Source organism: Canis lupus, chromosome 21 (genome assembly GCF_048164855.1).
Source record: "Canis lupus baileyi chromosome 21, mCanLup2.hap1, whole genome shotgun sequence".
Classification (NCBI taxonomy): Eukaryota; Metazoa; Chordata; class Mammalia; order Carnivora; family Canidae; genus Canis; species Canis lupus.
This window is the reverse complement of record NC_132858.1, coordinates 30370164-30386789: the sequence shown is the minus strand read 5'-3', so window position 1 is coordinate 30386789 and position 16626 is coordinate 30370164. Positions and strand designations below refer to the sequence as shown.

The following is a 16626-nucleotide window of genomic DNA, read 5'->3' as shown; positions in this document are numbered from 1 at the left end:
AGTAATTCTGAAAATGTTACATAAATATCCTCTATCATACTACTGCTAAAAATCATTTCCACACCTCCTTCTTAAAAAAGAACATACACAAGATTTCGGTTTCTTCTAAATTCATTTGCTGCTGTTTTTTTGACATTACTAGACTTCGAATCCTTTACCAAAACCAGCTGTTGTTGAGATAATGCTGTCATTAGAAAATCAGGTTTTTGGTGTCTGGGTTGGGCATGAGGGAGAAGCAAACAATAAATTACTAGAAAATAAAAATCCACTTGAACAGATGCAAAGATGACAGATACAGGTAACCACACACAGAACACCTTCAACCTGCTTTTTCTAGATTAATTAGGCTTAAGAAATTAAGGTGGTATAAAAGTCCATCATTAATGGTTGGGCTTCCCAAAATATGTCAGGTAATGTAAAGTATTCCCGATTTCTCACTCATCATATCAAAGTACAAATGCTTAGGTAATTTCAGTCCCATACACACCACATTTGTAGTGATACATACAAACCCAGTTCAAGCACTCAAATTCAAGTCTAGAGAAGTGGAAAACCTATTACAGTTCATTAATAAAATGGATTAGGAAAAAATGCTGCCACTTCATTATATTTCAAAACAAACTGAATTTTTAAAATGTAGACGTCAGTAATAGTGTATATGCCAAAAGTAGGGGGAAACCTGTTGTGTCTTAAGCTTTTGAATTAACAAGGTTTGGATCTCAGGGTCCAACAGGCCCGAGTTTCAGCGCAGGGTCTCCTACCGCCAGCTCCTACAAGAGGCAAGTGATTTCACCACCATGAGCCTTGGTTTTCTCAATGTCCTTCTATATAAAATAGGGCTAATAACTTAAGAAAATGAGATGGTAAGTATCAAACTTCATGTCAAGGCCCAGAACACATCAGTGTGAGAGTAAGTGGAGGAAGAAGTGTTGTTATTTTTGTGTGGTCATTTATTTAACAGGTAGTCATGGAACTGCTCTGTACCCGACACTATTCCAGGTGTCAGGATGCAGCAGGACGGGCAAGGTCCCTGCTTTCATAAGGTGTGAGCAGCGGTACAGAGGAGAGACGGAAAGATTGCTCTGGACATAACTGCTCGTGCTGATTAACGGCATCCCAGTTCCTCTCTCCTCTCTTTCAAGTGGATCTAGTCTGACAGTCTACAGAGAGTTTGCAGAGTGAGGCAAAGAAAATTCCTTCTTTGCCTTACTTAACATATTGCTGTAGCTAGCACATGTTCATACTCTGACAGATGATATTTGGAACACCATGTAAAACATTTTGCAAACTTTACAGTTTTCATACACTTGTGAGTAGCAATTTCTAAATAAAAGAGAGTTTACAAGGCTTTAAATTTGCAGCGCCTTTAATCAGAAATTGAAAAGTTAAGACTGAGTCAGAAGCAACACAACAGAACATTTCGTTTCCACTGTTTAATTATAAATTGCTATGTGATCCTCACTACAAAACTAGGTAAGATCTTCCATCCGTAAACTCAGGAGAGAGGAGGAAAGACGGATGACATGAAGTTGGTTGTTAAATCTTGCGAACGGGAGGAACATTCATCAATTTCTTGAATTATGGTTCTATTTACATTTCTGAGATCACAGCTAATTACCCAGTTTTAAGTTAAAGGTTCTGCTTTAATTAATACTATTAGTGGTTTTCGAGTGAAAGGAGATACATTTGAATTCTAAGTCTTATTCTCACTTTAGAAATCCAATTTCATCCAACACATCTAATGGAACTATAAGGCGCTACACTTAGTTTGATAATGTTCCTGGTGAGTCTCCCAGTCTTTTAAAAAAAAAAAAAAAATCCACGTATCTATTCCACTTGGCATGATTGGCGACACTAGGCTCCGGTCTCATTCAAGATGAAGGAGGGCACAGATGCCAGAGATCCAAAGGTCTACTTGGATTTCTCATAGCTCTCTCAAGTTTAACATTATCCCAAAGTGAAACTATCTTTTTCTTTACAGAATTTGCTCCTGATCCAGGGTTTCTTGTCTTTGGCAAAGAGCACACAGTTGTTCAAGTCAGAACCTGTAAGTTGCTAATTACTACTTGTATAATTCTGGAAAATGTATTTAACCTCCTTAGGTCTTATCCATAAAATGGGCACAAACCCAGTAATGCCTACCTTATATTTACAGTATTGTTGAGGACTGCAGGAGATCCGTTAGCATGGTGTCTGACATATAAAAGCACTTGAGGATGTTGGCAATAATGATCAGAAAAACCAAACAACCGCTACTGTTATCGATCATTCCTTCTATCAGACAAAATCTTTGATGAGGACCCTCCATCAACAGATGTTAGTCCTGTTTCTATTTCCTGCACATCTCTGTAGTCAATCTACTTCTAACCATTCCCATTGCCCGCATCCTAATGTAGCCACCATCATCTTGTGTCATTGCTTAAAAGAAGCTTACTGGTCTCCTTTGATTAATTCTCGCCCTCTTCCACTCAAAGTCAGACTAATCTCTCTAAAATTCTAATAGGATGTCAATTTACTGCTTAAACTCCACAATGTCTGCGTTGTCCTTCCATTAAGCCCAAACCTATTAAACAAGGTTTTCTAAGCCTTTCGTGATCTGGCCCTGCTTAGTCTCTTGACTCTGGCCACGGTCCCCTTTGTGGTCCGTGCTCTAGATTTACAGGTCTTCCATCAGTTCCTCCAACCTGCCAAGTGCATTCGCTTCCGGGTTTTTCTTCTATCTGGAAACCCTTCCCATATCTCTTCTCCCAGGGTTGATCAGCCTTTACATCTCAAATGTTACTTCTCAGAGACCATCTCTGACACTCTCCACTTTCTCCATAACACAATCTTTTCATCACATGTAACACATTCCCAAATCTTCTTTAGTCGATGTCATACAAGATGGCAGAAATAGTATCAGCTTTATTTATTGCTGTATCTCTGGAATTTTACTTGTTGAATGAACTGGTACATGAATCAACCAACAAATAGGAAAGGAAAGGTGTCCTGTAATGAAGTACTGGTCTGGTCTTTGTTCTGGATTCCCGGGGTACAGGTTCTCAACTCTTGCCATTTCCAGGGTGACAGGAGTTTCTTTGTTATTCATGGTGGGCCTCTGGATCACACCCGAGTTTATGCTAACGAGATGAATCAGGATGGGGCTTGGTCACCAAAAAGACCAAGGGTGTGACTAGAAGGTTAAGGCTTTGAGCCAGCCCAACCTGTGAAAAGGGAGGGGAACTGGAAACTAAGTTCAATCTAAGAGCCAATGATTACCTACATAATGCCTACATAATGAAACCCCAATTAAAAACTCTGGGCACTGAGCTTCCTGGCTGGTGACCATCAATGTGCAGGGAAGGTATTGCACCCTGACTCTACACTGAGGCACAGAGTTCAGAACACTCTCAGAGCTCACCCTATGTGTCTCTTTATTTGGCTAATGTTAATTCCTATCCTTCATAATAAAACTGTAATTGCGAGTATAGTGCTTTCCTAAGTCCTAGGTGTTCTGGCAAATTATCAAACCTGAAGGGATCATGGGAACCCCCAAATTTGTAGCCAGCTGGTCAGAAGTGCAGGTGGCCTGGGGACTGCCGAACTTGCAGTAGGTGTCAGAAGTAGGGTCAGTCTTGTTTGGCACTGTGCCCTTGACCTTGCGGACCCCACACTAACTCTGGGTGGTTAGGGACAAAATTTGATTGTGTTACAAAAGGGAAATTTTAGAAGTGTCTTAAACTCCTAGAAGGCACAAAAAAATCCTATCCTGGTATAATAGGGAAGCTCCACTGCCTCTGCAAACTGTCATCCCATCACACTCCTGCAAGCCTTTCCTGTAGACCTCAGCTAACAGCCTCTGCCCTTTCTTGAGTCTGAGCCCTATACCAGAGCTACAGGGGTGGGAGGGGGAGAGAGGGAAAGGTGGGTGGTATTTCTAAACACATAAAATTGATCTCTGGTTCTCTCTCAACTAACTTTATTTTGCCCTTCTATTCTTTCTCCCTTTCTCTGCACCCCACTGATGACCAACCTACCACTAACAGTTTCCTCTTCAAGTTTCTTCTTTTCCATTTCAAAATGATTTTTCTACATCTTTCACTAATTATAATAGCCATTTCCTATACGTGACTGACCCAGCAAGAAGTAGACTGGTAATAAACTGAATGTACTAATCTCAGTAAGATGTAATGAAGATGTCACTGACCCTTACAGAGACTTTTTCTCTTTTTTTTTTAAAGATTTTTTTTTTTTTTTATGAGAGAGAGAGAGAGAGAGAGAGAGAATAATGAGCAGGGGGGGCGGGGGGGTCTGAGGGAAGGGGACAAGCAGATTCCCTGCCGAGCAGAGAGCCTGACACGGGGCTCGATCCCAGGACCCCAGGATCATGACCTGAGCTGACTGAGCCAGCCTGGCACCCCTTTCAGAGACATTTTAAAAATGTCTTAAAGGTAATTTTTTTTTTTGAGAGAGAGAAAAAGAGAGAAAGCATGTGTTCAAGAGCGGGGGGAGGGGGGGTCAGAGAGAAGAGAGAGTGAATCTTAAGCAAGCTCTGGGCCTCGATCTCAAAACCCTGAGGTCAAGACTTAAGCTGAAATCAAGAGTCGGATGCTTAACCAAGCCACCCAGGTGCCCTTTCAAGCTAATTTCTAATTAGTAAACTTCCTGAGGAGAGCAAGAAGGTAGTAAGTAGCTTTATAAATTTCTAAGCTCTCTGAAAGCAAGACTCTTTGACTTGTAACTTCCTGAGTCAGTTGGGACTGGGAAGCTGCACAACTCCTAACAAGTTCCTTCCTTCCTAGCGATTCCAGAGGAGTTTTCCTCAACCCAGTTCCTGCAGGCCCTTGGCTCTCTCTCTCTTCAGTCTACACCTACTCTTCTTCCTTTGATATGTTGGGAATGAACTGTAAGGAAGCCATCTCTGGATTCCAACCCAAATAACCTGGGAGTTTGCCATTGGCAGCTAAATGGCCCTTTCCCTGATTAGCCAATAATACTCTTGGGTCTTCTGTTAAGCTTTAAGGACTTAAGTAAAAACAGAGATAGAGTAGACTTATCTTACTATCCATCTCTGCTCAAACCATATTTTAGGATAAATATTCTCAACATTCAACTATTCTCTACCCTAGAACATTCTGGAAAATGTAGGTTTTATGGGAGAAAAATGGAACACATATGCCTTCCAAGTATTTCCTGTAATCCATAAGGTTGCATTGGGCAAGGGTAACAAAAAGATATTTTGGGATTTAGCTGAGGAGAAAGTAAGGAATATAATAAAAAAAAAAAACAAAACCCACAACTATCAAATATATAAGTGGAGCAAGTATTCACTTACAAAGGGCATGAGAAGAAAGAATAGTAAGTTCTATTCCAGCTTTTGCAGTCAATAATTTTTTGTAACTAATTGACATTTATTATCTATAGTATTGTTGGATCTATACTATTTTATTATCTATGCTATTATCTATACTATGTCTATAGTATTGTTAATATGATACCATTAAAATGATGTCTCTTGGGGCGCCTCAGTGGCTCAGTTAGTTAAATATCTGCCTTTGGCTCAGGTCACGATCCCAGAGACATGGGATGGAGCCCCATGTTGGACTCCTTGCTCAGCAAGGAGTCTGCTTATCCCTCTCCCTCTACACCCTGCCCCCCGACTGTGCTTTTTTTCTCTCTCAAATAAATAAGTAAATAAAATCTTTTAAAAAAATGATGCCTCTTAATGAAATTGTGGCATTGCGTACAGATAGAAAAAAGTCAACAGGTAACCAAGAGTCCTGAATACACTAAGTGAGCACAGCATCACATCAGCCTGTACCAAATGATTCTCCTGATTTTGCAACTTACACAAAGCACGATAGTATGGGTGAGAAAGACCTTGACAGCATTTGGCATGGGGAAATTCTTGGTCTAGGATGCATTAAGAGCTTGAATAAAGCAATGATTGGCTTTTTTAATGAATCACAAATAAAATAACTATTTTCTTCCAAGAGGACCTTTTTATTTTTCTTCTAGAATAAAGAACGTCACTTTTTAAAGGTTAAAAAAGTCATAGTAGGGGAATTTGAAAGAAAGTATTATTTGTGGCATACATATTATTTGTGGCAAATCCAAGGTTACTCTTTTGGCCTTGGTAAACTACGCCTCCTGCAATGTATTGTGCAAAGTCCTCCAAACCAATTTAGAGCATACATGAGAATCTCTCCTGAGGAATCAAGTAAGTAAAAGCATTATAGCAATCGCATTTTGTTAACCGATTGTTTGCTTATTCAAAGCAGTATTGATGTCATTTTCTCTAAATAGTTGAAGTTTTTTAAGTTTTCTCAAATCTGTGTTTCTTGGCATTTGCCAGAAAGAAGACAGCAGATGCTTACTTACTTTACATAACAGAGTTAAGAATCCAACTTCTCCACCTTAAGCATTTATAGTCTTATCAAGTTACTGTGACCTTTCTGTATAAATCCAGACAATTCATGGCCCTTTTCTCCCCACTTATCTTACTGAAAATCTGATGTTTCTTTCATGACAAAGGGCTTTAGCATTTTCCTTTGTAATTGAGCTGATACTAATTTTCTTTATTAAGCACTGACTACATACTTTGGTGGTTAATGCCATTCAAACACAGAGTACAGCTTGGTGATTTATTTTTCATTTTATCATTACTGGTTTCATTAATACTCAGTAGAAAAAAAATCCTCACCTAGATTGCGAGGTCTTACTAAAAATTGATCTACATGTTTATTATTTTAGGAAATGTTAGAAAGGTGAGACTGACATTAAGCACAGGAGGGAGCACAAATAAGACTACTTCCTCCTGATGAAGCAGAGATGGAGGTATGTGGGATCTGGGTGGGGAGGAGAGGGAAGAAAAAGGAGCTACATACTCCGGGAACCATAAGAAAAAGATATCAGACCTTCATCCCCACCCCAAACAGGTTCTACAGTGTTACATCCACACTAGAGAAGGAACTCTAAGATTAGAGTTGAAATATGACCTGGTGAAAACATGTAGCTCATAAAAAAGTGTTTTATGCTTATATTGAAGGAGTTTTAATAGTTCCCTCAAAAACCTTGACAAATTGGGACACCTGGGTGGCTCAGGTCATGACCCCTAGGTCCTGGGATTGAGTCCCACGTCGGGGCTCCCTGCAGGGAGCCTGTTTCTCCCTCTGCCTGTGCCTCTGCCTCTCTCTGTGTCTCTCATGAATAAGTAAATAAAATCTTAAAAAAAAAGACCTTGACAAATTAAAATTACAAAGCAACGTAAGTATATCTGCTAGTAACTGTCGAGAATTATGAACACCTCATGGTTCACGGTTAAGGAGCCAGATGTGGTAGGACAGGAAGAAAACTAAGCACAGAGCCAGCTAATAAGAGGATGCATGTGGAAATGGCGCCACAGGCTTGAAAGGATTATGTAAACATCAGCTACAACTATTCTTATTATTAATTTGTCACCAAATGGAAATCTACAACACAGGAGTGTGTGAGATCAGTACTCGGTCAGCACAGCGGAGCGACAGTGTAACTCTAAAGCAGGGTGTCCAGCCTCAGGGCTGCGGAGACCTCAGGCCCTTGGCTGTGAGAGCCCGGCCCGGGCACTGGAGGATGTTTCGCAGCATCCCTGACCTCTACCCCTCGGGGCCAGCAGAACTTCTCCCACCTACTCCCTCCATTAGTGAAAAGTAGAAATGTCTCTGGACACCGCCAGACAATGCAGAACTGCTCCTGGCTGGAAACCATGTTAAAGCATAAGAAAAACATAGAAATTATGGCTCTCCCACACAAATTGAGGATGAGAGACAGCCAATATGAACTAGAGTAAAGATGTCCCTCACTGGGCACAGATGGCTGCCGAACACTTAAAATGTGGCTACTCTGAATTGAGACACGCTGTACGAGTAACACACACACTAGACTGGAAGACTTAGTATGAGAAAGAGAATGCAAAATATTTCAGTAATTTTTTACATGCTTCTTCTGGGATGTCTATCATGCAAATTAAGATCATTTTTTTACATGGATTACATGCTAAAGTGATATTTTAGATACAGTGGGTGAAAATAAAATACATTATTAAAATTAACTTTATCTGTTGTTATTTACCTTCTGTGTCTCACATTGTATTTCTACATTTCTACCAGACAGTGCTGAACTTGTGCAAAAAACTATCCCTCCATATATTCCATGCAGCCTTTGATGACAAAGAAGGGAACTAAAAGTGCTCTGTCCTCAGCTTTCTTCTTATACGCTCTATATTCTCCTTGCACGATCTCCAGCCTTGATGCTTCAATGAGATTACTACTAATCTCCAAGTTCTATCTCCTGTTCAGAGCTCAGCTAAAACCTAGATCTGGGGGGCCTGGCTGGCTCAGTTGGTAGAGTATGTGACACTTGATCTCAGGGTTGTGAGTTCGAGCACCCACAATGGCTATAGAAATTACTAAACTTTAAAATAAAATAAAAAAAAAAACAGCGAGAGATCCCTATATTTTTTTTAAAAAATAACACATAAATAAAACCTAGATCCATATACCTAACAACTTACCAATTCCACTTGGACATCCTAAAGGAACCCCAAACTTAAATGATCCTCATTTCAAAATAGATTCCTCCAGGAAGTCCCCATTTTAGTAAACGGCCCCATTGACCAGGTTCTCAATCCAGAAACCTGAAAGTCATCCATGACTTCCCCCTTCTCTTTCATCCCACTTGCAATCTCCTACAAAGTTCTGCTTCATTTACTTCCTAAATATTTCTGGAATCCTCCTTGCTCCAATGCCATTGATTGGGCCAAGTCACCATTACTTCCCTTTATGTCAACTCCCTCTTCCCTTTATACTCTTATTATACCCTGCCCTGCCCTGTCTTTCCTATTAGAACATTACCCTACATGAGGTCAGGAACTTTCTTGTTTTTTGCTGTGTCTCCCGCTCTCTGATGAATGAATGAATGAGAAAAGAGGGTACAAACTGCTAACTCACAGGCTGCAATTTACTAAAGAGCTAGACTACAAAAACAATGGTTCCATTAGCATAGGAGACCGGGAAAATATCGTCTTCATGTCTAAAAGCAGTGCTGATATGTTGACACAAGTCTTAGGATTCTAGAAGTGGAGAAAAAGTGCTTGGCCACTATGTGCCTTGCACACTCATCCTTAACAGATCTTTCTATTGTGCCTAAATTCACACTGTAAACTTTCTAGATGCTGGATCAGGAAAGAACAGCTGAAGAATGTCTTTTATAATCCTCCAGCCTTGTGGGAAAAGGATGCTTGACATTTTCCATCTTCAATGTCATAGTCCCGGAGTACCCATAGTTTCCAAGATACCCAGGGAAAAACAGCTAAAAGTTATGCAAAGCTTCAAACAATCATGAACTATTTCTGAAAGAAAATTATTCTCCCAGAATATAAATTCAGGACCAATCTCTCCTCATTAGGGATCCTCAATCTACTTTTGTGCCTAAGCCAGCCTCATCCCCCTGTGCACGCACGACTAGTTTGAAAGGGGTGAGGACAGACTATGGCAGTGTCTAGCCTAACTAGAAAGTTACAGCTGCTACTGATGAGGACGTGTTAAAGAGTCAAGAACTTTATAGATGTTGGTGGTGTTTTGGGTATTCCAGAACTAGGCTAAGGAAGAGGGATTTGTAAAAAAGAGTCCAGGCAATACATGTATTTAGAGAAGAGCATGTAGACACAGAGGCAAAAATCAGATCCATGTCTCCATTCACCTTTTGCCACGGGCTCTCCCAGAAGTGGGAGTAGGGGTGTGGGCAGGAAAGACACAGGTTATATGTGTTTAACTCTTTTATTGCCTTACCCAGAAATCATATAAAAGACCAATCTTTTATAGTATGGGGAAGGGAGGTGGGGTCTTGATAAAAGAATGTTAGGAAACATTTTTTTAAATGTATTTTCTCTTCATTTTTCCTCCTTTGATAACCCCCAAAAGAAAATGATGGCAATTATCAGGTTCATACCAATTCAGCCAGTGGGATAAAAAGATTTAGCGAACAAGCAACTTTTTTTTCTCAATTAGATGCTCTGTTTCTTTCTGGGAAGGACTCAAAAATGGTCTGTAACTTTCCAAAGCCCACTTTTCCCCTTAAAATCTGGTAAATCTTTACCATCATAATGTCCAACACTTGCCCTATCTCCTCAAAAGCACTGGGTTTTGGTAAGAGCGAGGTAGCTGAGGAATTAACAACAGGGAGTAGTAGACTTGGGAGAAACACACAGAATCCCAGTCGTACCACCCGGTCTTCACATGGCCTTCGGCAAGTCTCTTGGCCACATGTGCTCAGCGGGGGTGATCTCACTCCCAACAGGACAAAAGCTGGTTCAGGGCTGGGCAGTATATGAGCTTGCGCTTTGTGTGATGAAGAAGAGAGCTGCAGATAGCACATGAATAAGACATACCGTGGACCTGTGGTGTTAAAATTTCATGAGAGGGAAGATTAGGGGAAAATGATGTCTAAAAAGGCTCCTTGGACGAGAGGAAGGTTAGGTAAAGAACAGAAGGCTGAGAGATACTGCCCTTAGCCTTTATTCCTCAACTGTCAAAATGGATCACCATCACCCACCGTAAGGAATTATTATGGTAAAACCGTATCTAAATGCACACAAGAGAGGGGCAGCTGGGTGGCTCAATTGGTTCAACAGCTGGTTCTGATTTCGGCTCAGGTCATGCTCTCAGGGCCCTGGGATCGAGCCCTGCTTCAGCTTGCTCTGAGCTCTGTGGAGAGCCTGCTTGAGATTCTCTCCCTCTCCCTCTGCCTCCCCCCGCCCCCGCTCATGCGTGCACATGCACACGCTCTCTCTCTCTAAAATAACTAAATCTTTAAGAATAAATACATACATACGTATGTACATCTAACAAAATAGAATGAATGACAGAAAATAAAGCAGAGAAAACAACAAAAATTGTAAAAACTCATTAAAATATAATTAAAACCACAAAGATCCAAATATATATAATGTTACTAACAATCAACTGTATGAACAAGATAATTTCCTTCTCCCTACTCATTTTACCGACTGAATACCTAAGATCCAAAAAGAAAACGTACAGTTAAAGTTAAATAAAAAGTGCAAGATGCAATTTATAAATGTGGCAAAGATACGAACCTAAAACACCAATTTTAAGACCTGCCAAGCTTGTTTTAATTTTATCATAAATATCTTCTGATGCAAAGTCAACAGCAACGGTCCTTGTTTCCACCTTGAATTTTTCTCCTATGGAAAAAACACAAATGGAGAGAGAAGGAAAATTATAACATGGCAATTAAGATTAAAGCATTTGATGACATTTCCTTTTCAGGCTCTCACCCTCCCCCGCCCCAATTTGATATGAAATTTAGACTAGGATCATGTTAAGCAATCATGAGACCACCTAAGAGATGATACAGAGTCAACACAATAATTCTGCAATAAAAACTCCAATGTTGTTACAGAGCTGCCTGCCTGTTCCTTAATCAGTTCTCCTTCTATAAATCAGTGACTCCTTTTTAGACCCTTAGGTACAAATAATAAAACATGATTCATATAATAATGTTATATACTCTTTAAATATAATTGGTTTTGTGTTTTAATTGCAAATTGATATTTCATAATTTCAGGTAGAAGTCTTTATGTTGTAAAATGTTTTAAAGTGTGGTTAGAAAAGTCCATCTTATTAAAATGTAAATAAGATGCATATGACCGTTGTGGAATTTAGGGGCTTGGGTAATAGTTAATCGTCACTACATTAAAAAAAAAAACACAAAATACACAGAAGCAGAGCTACAAAGTGACAGAAGAGAGACCCCAGTGTTCTGCTTCGCTCAGGACGACTGAGCACACGCGGCACTACTGGACATTGCACGTGGAGAGATGGGACTCTGGAGAAGCGGGACTCATTGAGGTAGAAATGCAGAACGTTTACTTGTGCCCTCCCTCGTGAGCCACTGGAGAAGAAGGCGAGGACTGTGGGGTCCCCCGGTGTGGGTATCAATTTTATTTTCATACCTATTTGCTAAATGACTTTGAGCGGGTCACATACCTCCACCAGCCTCAGCATCCTCTCCTGAAGATGCAAGTAGTGCTGGCCAACCCACGAACTGAGGCCCAAGTGCTACCTGGTGGTACACAGGGGCACCTCATAAATGCTAAGTCTCCTCTCTCCCCCACCGACCCTGCTCTCACCTCACTTAGTGCAATGCAGGTGGCTAAGAAGGTTTACTCTTTGGAACTTTACTGAGAGTTCAAAAGAATTACTTGAAACATCCTGCTTCCAAAAAATAATTTTTTCTTCAATCGAAGTCGATGCTGGCTCATCACAGGGCATACGTGAGTCCACATAGGACATTACTGTTCTTGATCTAACAGGACTTCTGCCTACAACTGAAGAGCTGGTTCACAAGAGATCTGTCTTTTAGTCTGCCTGAAAAGCCTTTTTTCTTTAAAGATTTTATTTACTTATTTGAGAGAGCGAGCGCACATGAGCAGTGGGGAGAGGCAGAGGGCAAAGCAGGCCCCCAGGGAGCAGGGGGCCCGAGGTGGGGCTCCAGGCCAGCCCCCCCCCCCCCCCCGGGGCCCTGGGATCGCGGCCTGAGCCACCTGAGCCCAAGGCAGGTGCCCACCCAGCCGAGCCACGCAGGCGCCCCTCAGGGAGAAGCACTGCCCGAGGTGGGAACCATGAAGGGACGCGGAGGAGACTGCGGCCCAGGCCAGACCGCACGCGGCGTCAGTGGCACTCTTGCTCTTGCAGTGCACGGGTTCTTGTACGTGCTCGTGTAACAGGGCCACAGACAGAGCTGTCCCCTCGCAGCAGCTCACCAGCAGGTCTTCTCAGAAATGCTTCCCAGGATTTCACCCCAAGTACAGAACACTGCCCCCCTAGAGCCACAGACCCGCCAGGGAAGGAGGCGCACAGCAAAAGGCTGAAGGATACCTTTTAGTAAATGTAAAACTTCATTCAGGAATGAAATAAGATAAATTTATCTATTTGTTTTGGGAAAAACAAACTGTGTTTCCATACTAGTGCTATATCCTGACATTTAAGAAAATTCTCTCTAGTAATAAAAGCGCCTCACAATTCCAGAATCAAATTTACTCTTTTAGATCTCACCGGATTTGGGGAATGTACTTATAATGTAGACTCTTACAGCCAGGCTTCTAAAAATATTCAGAGACCCTTACGGAAAGAATGTCATCTTATTTAATAAGAACGCTCAAGTAAGCTTCTCTTCGTGCTCACATTGGGTAAGCCAAATGGCTTCCAACGCAGGCTTTCTGGAGAAATCCAGTTTTGACCTCGCCTGTGGGTGGCCCCGTGTCCCAGGCTGGTGGCCCTGTGGCCGCAGGTGCCACTGTGGCTGCTTCTCCAGGGCCCGGGCCTGGCTGTGCCAGCCCGTAGAGCACAGGCCGTAAGCACAGGCCGCTGAGCACAGGCCACTGAGCACAGGCTGCAGAGCAGAGGCCACCGAGCACAGGCCGCAGAGCACAGGCCGCAGAGCAGAGGCCACCGAGCAGAGGCCGCCGAGCACAGGCCGCAGAGCAGAGGCCGCAGAGCAGAGGCCACTGAGCAGAGGCCATTGAGCACAGGCCGCCGAGCACAGGCCGCTGAGCACAGGCCGCAGAGCAGAGGCCACTAAGCAGAGGCCGCCAAGCACAGGCCGCAGAGCAGAGGCCACCAAGCAGAGGCTGCCGAGCACAGGCCGCCGAGCACAGGCCGCAGAGCAGAGGCCACCAAGCAGAGGCTGCTGAGCACAGGCCGCAGAGCAGAGGCCACCAAGCAGAGGCTGCTGAGCACAGGCCGCAGAGCAGAGGCCACCAAGCAGAGGCTGCCGAGCGCAGGCTGCCGAGCACAGGCCGCAGAGCAGAGGCCACCAAGCAGAGGCTGCTGAGCACAGGCCGCAGAGCAGAGGCCACCAAGCAGAGGCCGCCGAGCACAGGCTGCAGCGGTGGCCTGATGCTGCTCGGGCCCATCAACCCTCCCTGCCCCGGGTGGCCCCGGTGCCAGCCATACAGGCCCTGAGCAATTCTCTCTCTCTCTCTCAAGATTTTACTTATTTATGACAGAGAGTGAGAGAGAGCAAGCATGCGTGCACGTGATGCGGCAGGGAGGAGTGGACGGAGGGGGACAGTCTGTGCCACACTGAGTGCAGAGCCAGTCGCAGGGCTCGAGCCCAACCCTGAGGTCACGACCTGAGCCAAAGATCAAGAGTCCGGCGCTTCCGGACTGAGCCACCTGGGTGTCCCTGAGCAATTCCTTAAACTCAGAATGTCCCCCAAACACAGTCAGGGCTTTTGCACTTACTGTTCTCTCTGCCTGGAACGCTTGTCTGCATCCCCTGCGCCTGTTGGGTCTTTAAGCAAATGTTACCTCTTCAGGGAAGCCTTCCTTGACTACCTTTAAAGACCCACAACCACTCCTCCGCTAGCACCCCCTGCGCCCACCCCCCGCTTTATCTCATTCCATGGCACCTAACCATCCTCTAATATTCTATATGCCTTAATGATGCATGTGTGTTTGTCGTCTGCCTCCACCAGCATTAAACTTTGTGAAGATAAGAGCTTGGGTCTGTTCTGTTCATTTGTTCAACAATATCACAAAGGACCCAGGGTCTTTCCTCCCTCCTCTCTTACTCCCTTAGGTTGGCTCCCCTCCCTCCTGGTTTCACGAGGGCCACTGCCCTTGCAAGCATCCCATACAGATGGCAATGTGCAATGGCAGAAATGGGACATCCCGTTATATGTCCCTTTTATATGGCCAGGGGAAATTTCCCCAGAGTCCAGCCAACTCCTCTCCCATTTGTTTTCCCAGAATTATGAGATATGCATGCTCTTGACCTAGCCCATGGATGGGCTTTAGGGATTCCATTAACTGCCCCTACTACCACCATGCAGTTATGTGAGATAAAAGCGCCGGATGAACATAAGAATAAGACAGGACATTCTTCTCTCTCTGGGCCCAGGTAATCAGGAGAGAATTTTGATGAGTGTCTCAAAATGCTGAGGTGGGAGGAGCTGACTTCCTTAGGGAATTGGGGAAATAAATCTAGGTACCTTTCTCCTTCCCGTAACCCACCAGCCCCCCATCTGACCCTGCCAACAGAAGCCAATGCAGATGAACAGACATCCTCTAAATTTAGGATGTATTAAAGCACCTGGAACGAAAGTGAGTACTACATGTACATAATACAACCTTCATTTCCACTTTCTCCACCTCCCTAAACCCAGGCTCTTCATAAGACCACCAGCCTACACCTTTCAGCCATGGCCCTCTGCTGGAGAAGAATAAGAACTTGATCAAAGCCTTTGCAGAGGTTACTTTTGAGGACACTGATCCTTGCCCACCACAAAGGTGTGAGGGATGACAGTTGTAATAAGTTAAAATCAATACACTGTACATGTAGGATAAAGACACAGAAACAAGAGAATTTGGACGTTGCAATGGAAAGTCATAGACACTCAAATGCCCCTTCGAGGAAATTCTGGTTGCCCTAGCTGCCAGAATATCATCAGCCAACAGCTTTCAGGTGTCAGCCCCTTTAGAGATGGCCTCGGCGTCAGAGAGCTGCCTGGACCAAGATCATGCCTCTCCCACGACACCCACATCCAGGGACTGTGATCAAGGTGGGAGTATGAAGCCACTGGACAGCTTGTACCTGCCAGCTTCTGAGTCCAAAATTATGGTCTGTTGGCTACCCTATTTTCTGTTCTTTCATCATGCCCTAGTTATAATTATTCTAGCTTTAAGACAAGTTTTAATATTTCTAGTGGTGCGACGCTCCATTATTATTCTTTCTAAAGTTTATTGATTTATTTTTTAAGATTTTAATTATTTATCTGAGACAACGAGAGAGTGAGAGAGCAGGGGCAGAGGGAGCAGGAGACTCCATGCTGAGCAGAGAGCCCAACGCAGGGCTCCATCCCAGGACACTGGGATCATGCTCTGAGCCGAAGGCAGACGCTTCACTGACTGAGCCACCCAGGTGCCCTCTTTCAAAAGCTTATTGGTTATCCTTACTGTTTTCACTGGGATTCCATTAAACATTTCAATTAAATTTATGAAGGATGACAATGTGGCATTCCCTCCAGGCTTGCCATTTACTCAATGTCTCACACTAAAATCTTGAGGTTATAAATTCTTAGAGATATTAAAGAACTAAAAAATTCTATTATTAGAATATTACACCCCGTCATGCAAAGATACTCAATACTATTGATTATTCCTACTGTCAAATCACTTGGTATTTGAAATTGATAGGCTGGCATCCTGCTACCTACAACCGTGGCCCAATACAATCATGCCTTCCCTTCCTTTTTTCAGACTGAAGTGATTCTGAGATGGTCTTGGCCCACTGTTTCTCAGCCTAGTGGTGAAGACCAAAAACAAAGAAGCTTCTTCCTATGTGTGATATGAGCTGTTCAAGGCAGTCAACTCGCCAGAAATGGAGACAGAAAATCAACTCTGGCTTATAGGGAATGAAGCTAGGAAATAGCTGGGATGATAACGTTATTCCCTTTTTACCTACTAATCCACTGAATGCTGCCCAACCACAATTGTGGAATAAGACAAAGAAATATTATTTATAGGGATCCCTGGGTGGCGCAGCGGTTTGGCGCCTGCCTTTGGCCCAGGGCGCGATCCTGGA

At 43.2% G+C, this 16626-nt stretch overlaps 1 protein-coding gene across 2 annotated transcripts in view; it reads right to left on the bottom strand.

The window, feature by feature from the left end:
- HSD17B12 (hydroxysteroid 17-beta dehydrogenase 12) overlaps positions 1-16626 on the bottom strand; it is a 154257-nt gene that overhangs the window by 41823 nt on the left and 95808 nt on the right. For both annotated transcript variants that reach the window (XM_072791186.1, XM_072791187.1), the window contains one exon: positions 11114-11221. In XM_072791186.1, coding sequence (XP_072647287.1) covers positions 11114-11221 — 108 coding nt within the window. The remainder of the gene's footprint in view (positions 1-11113; positions 11222-16626) is intronic.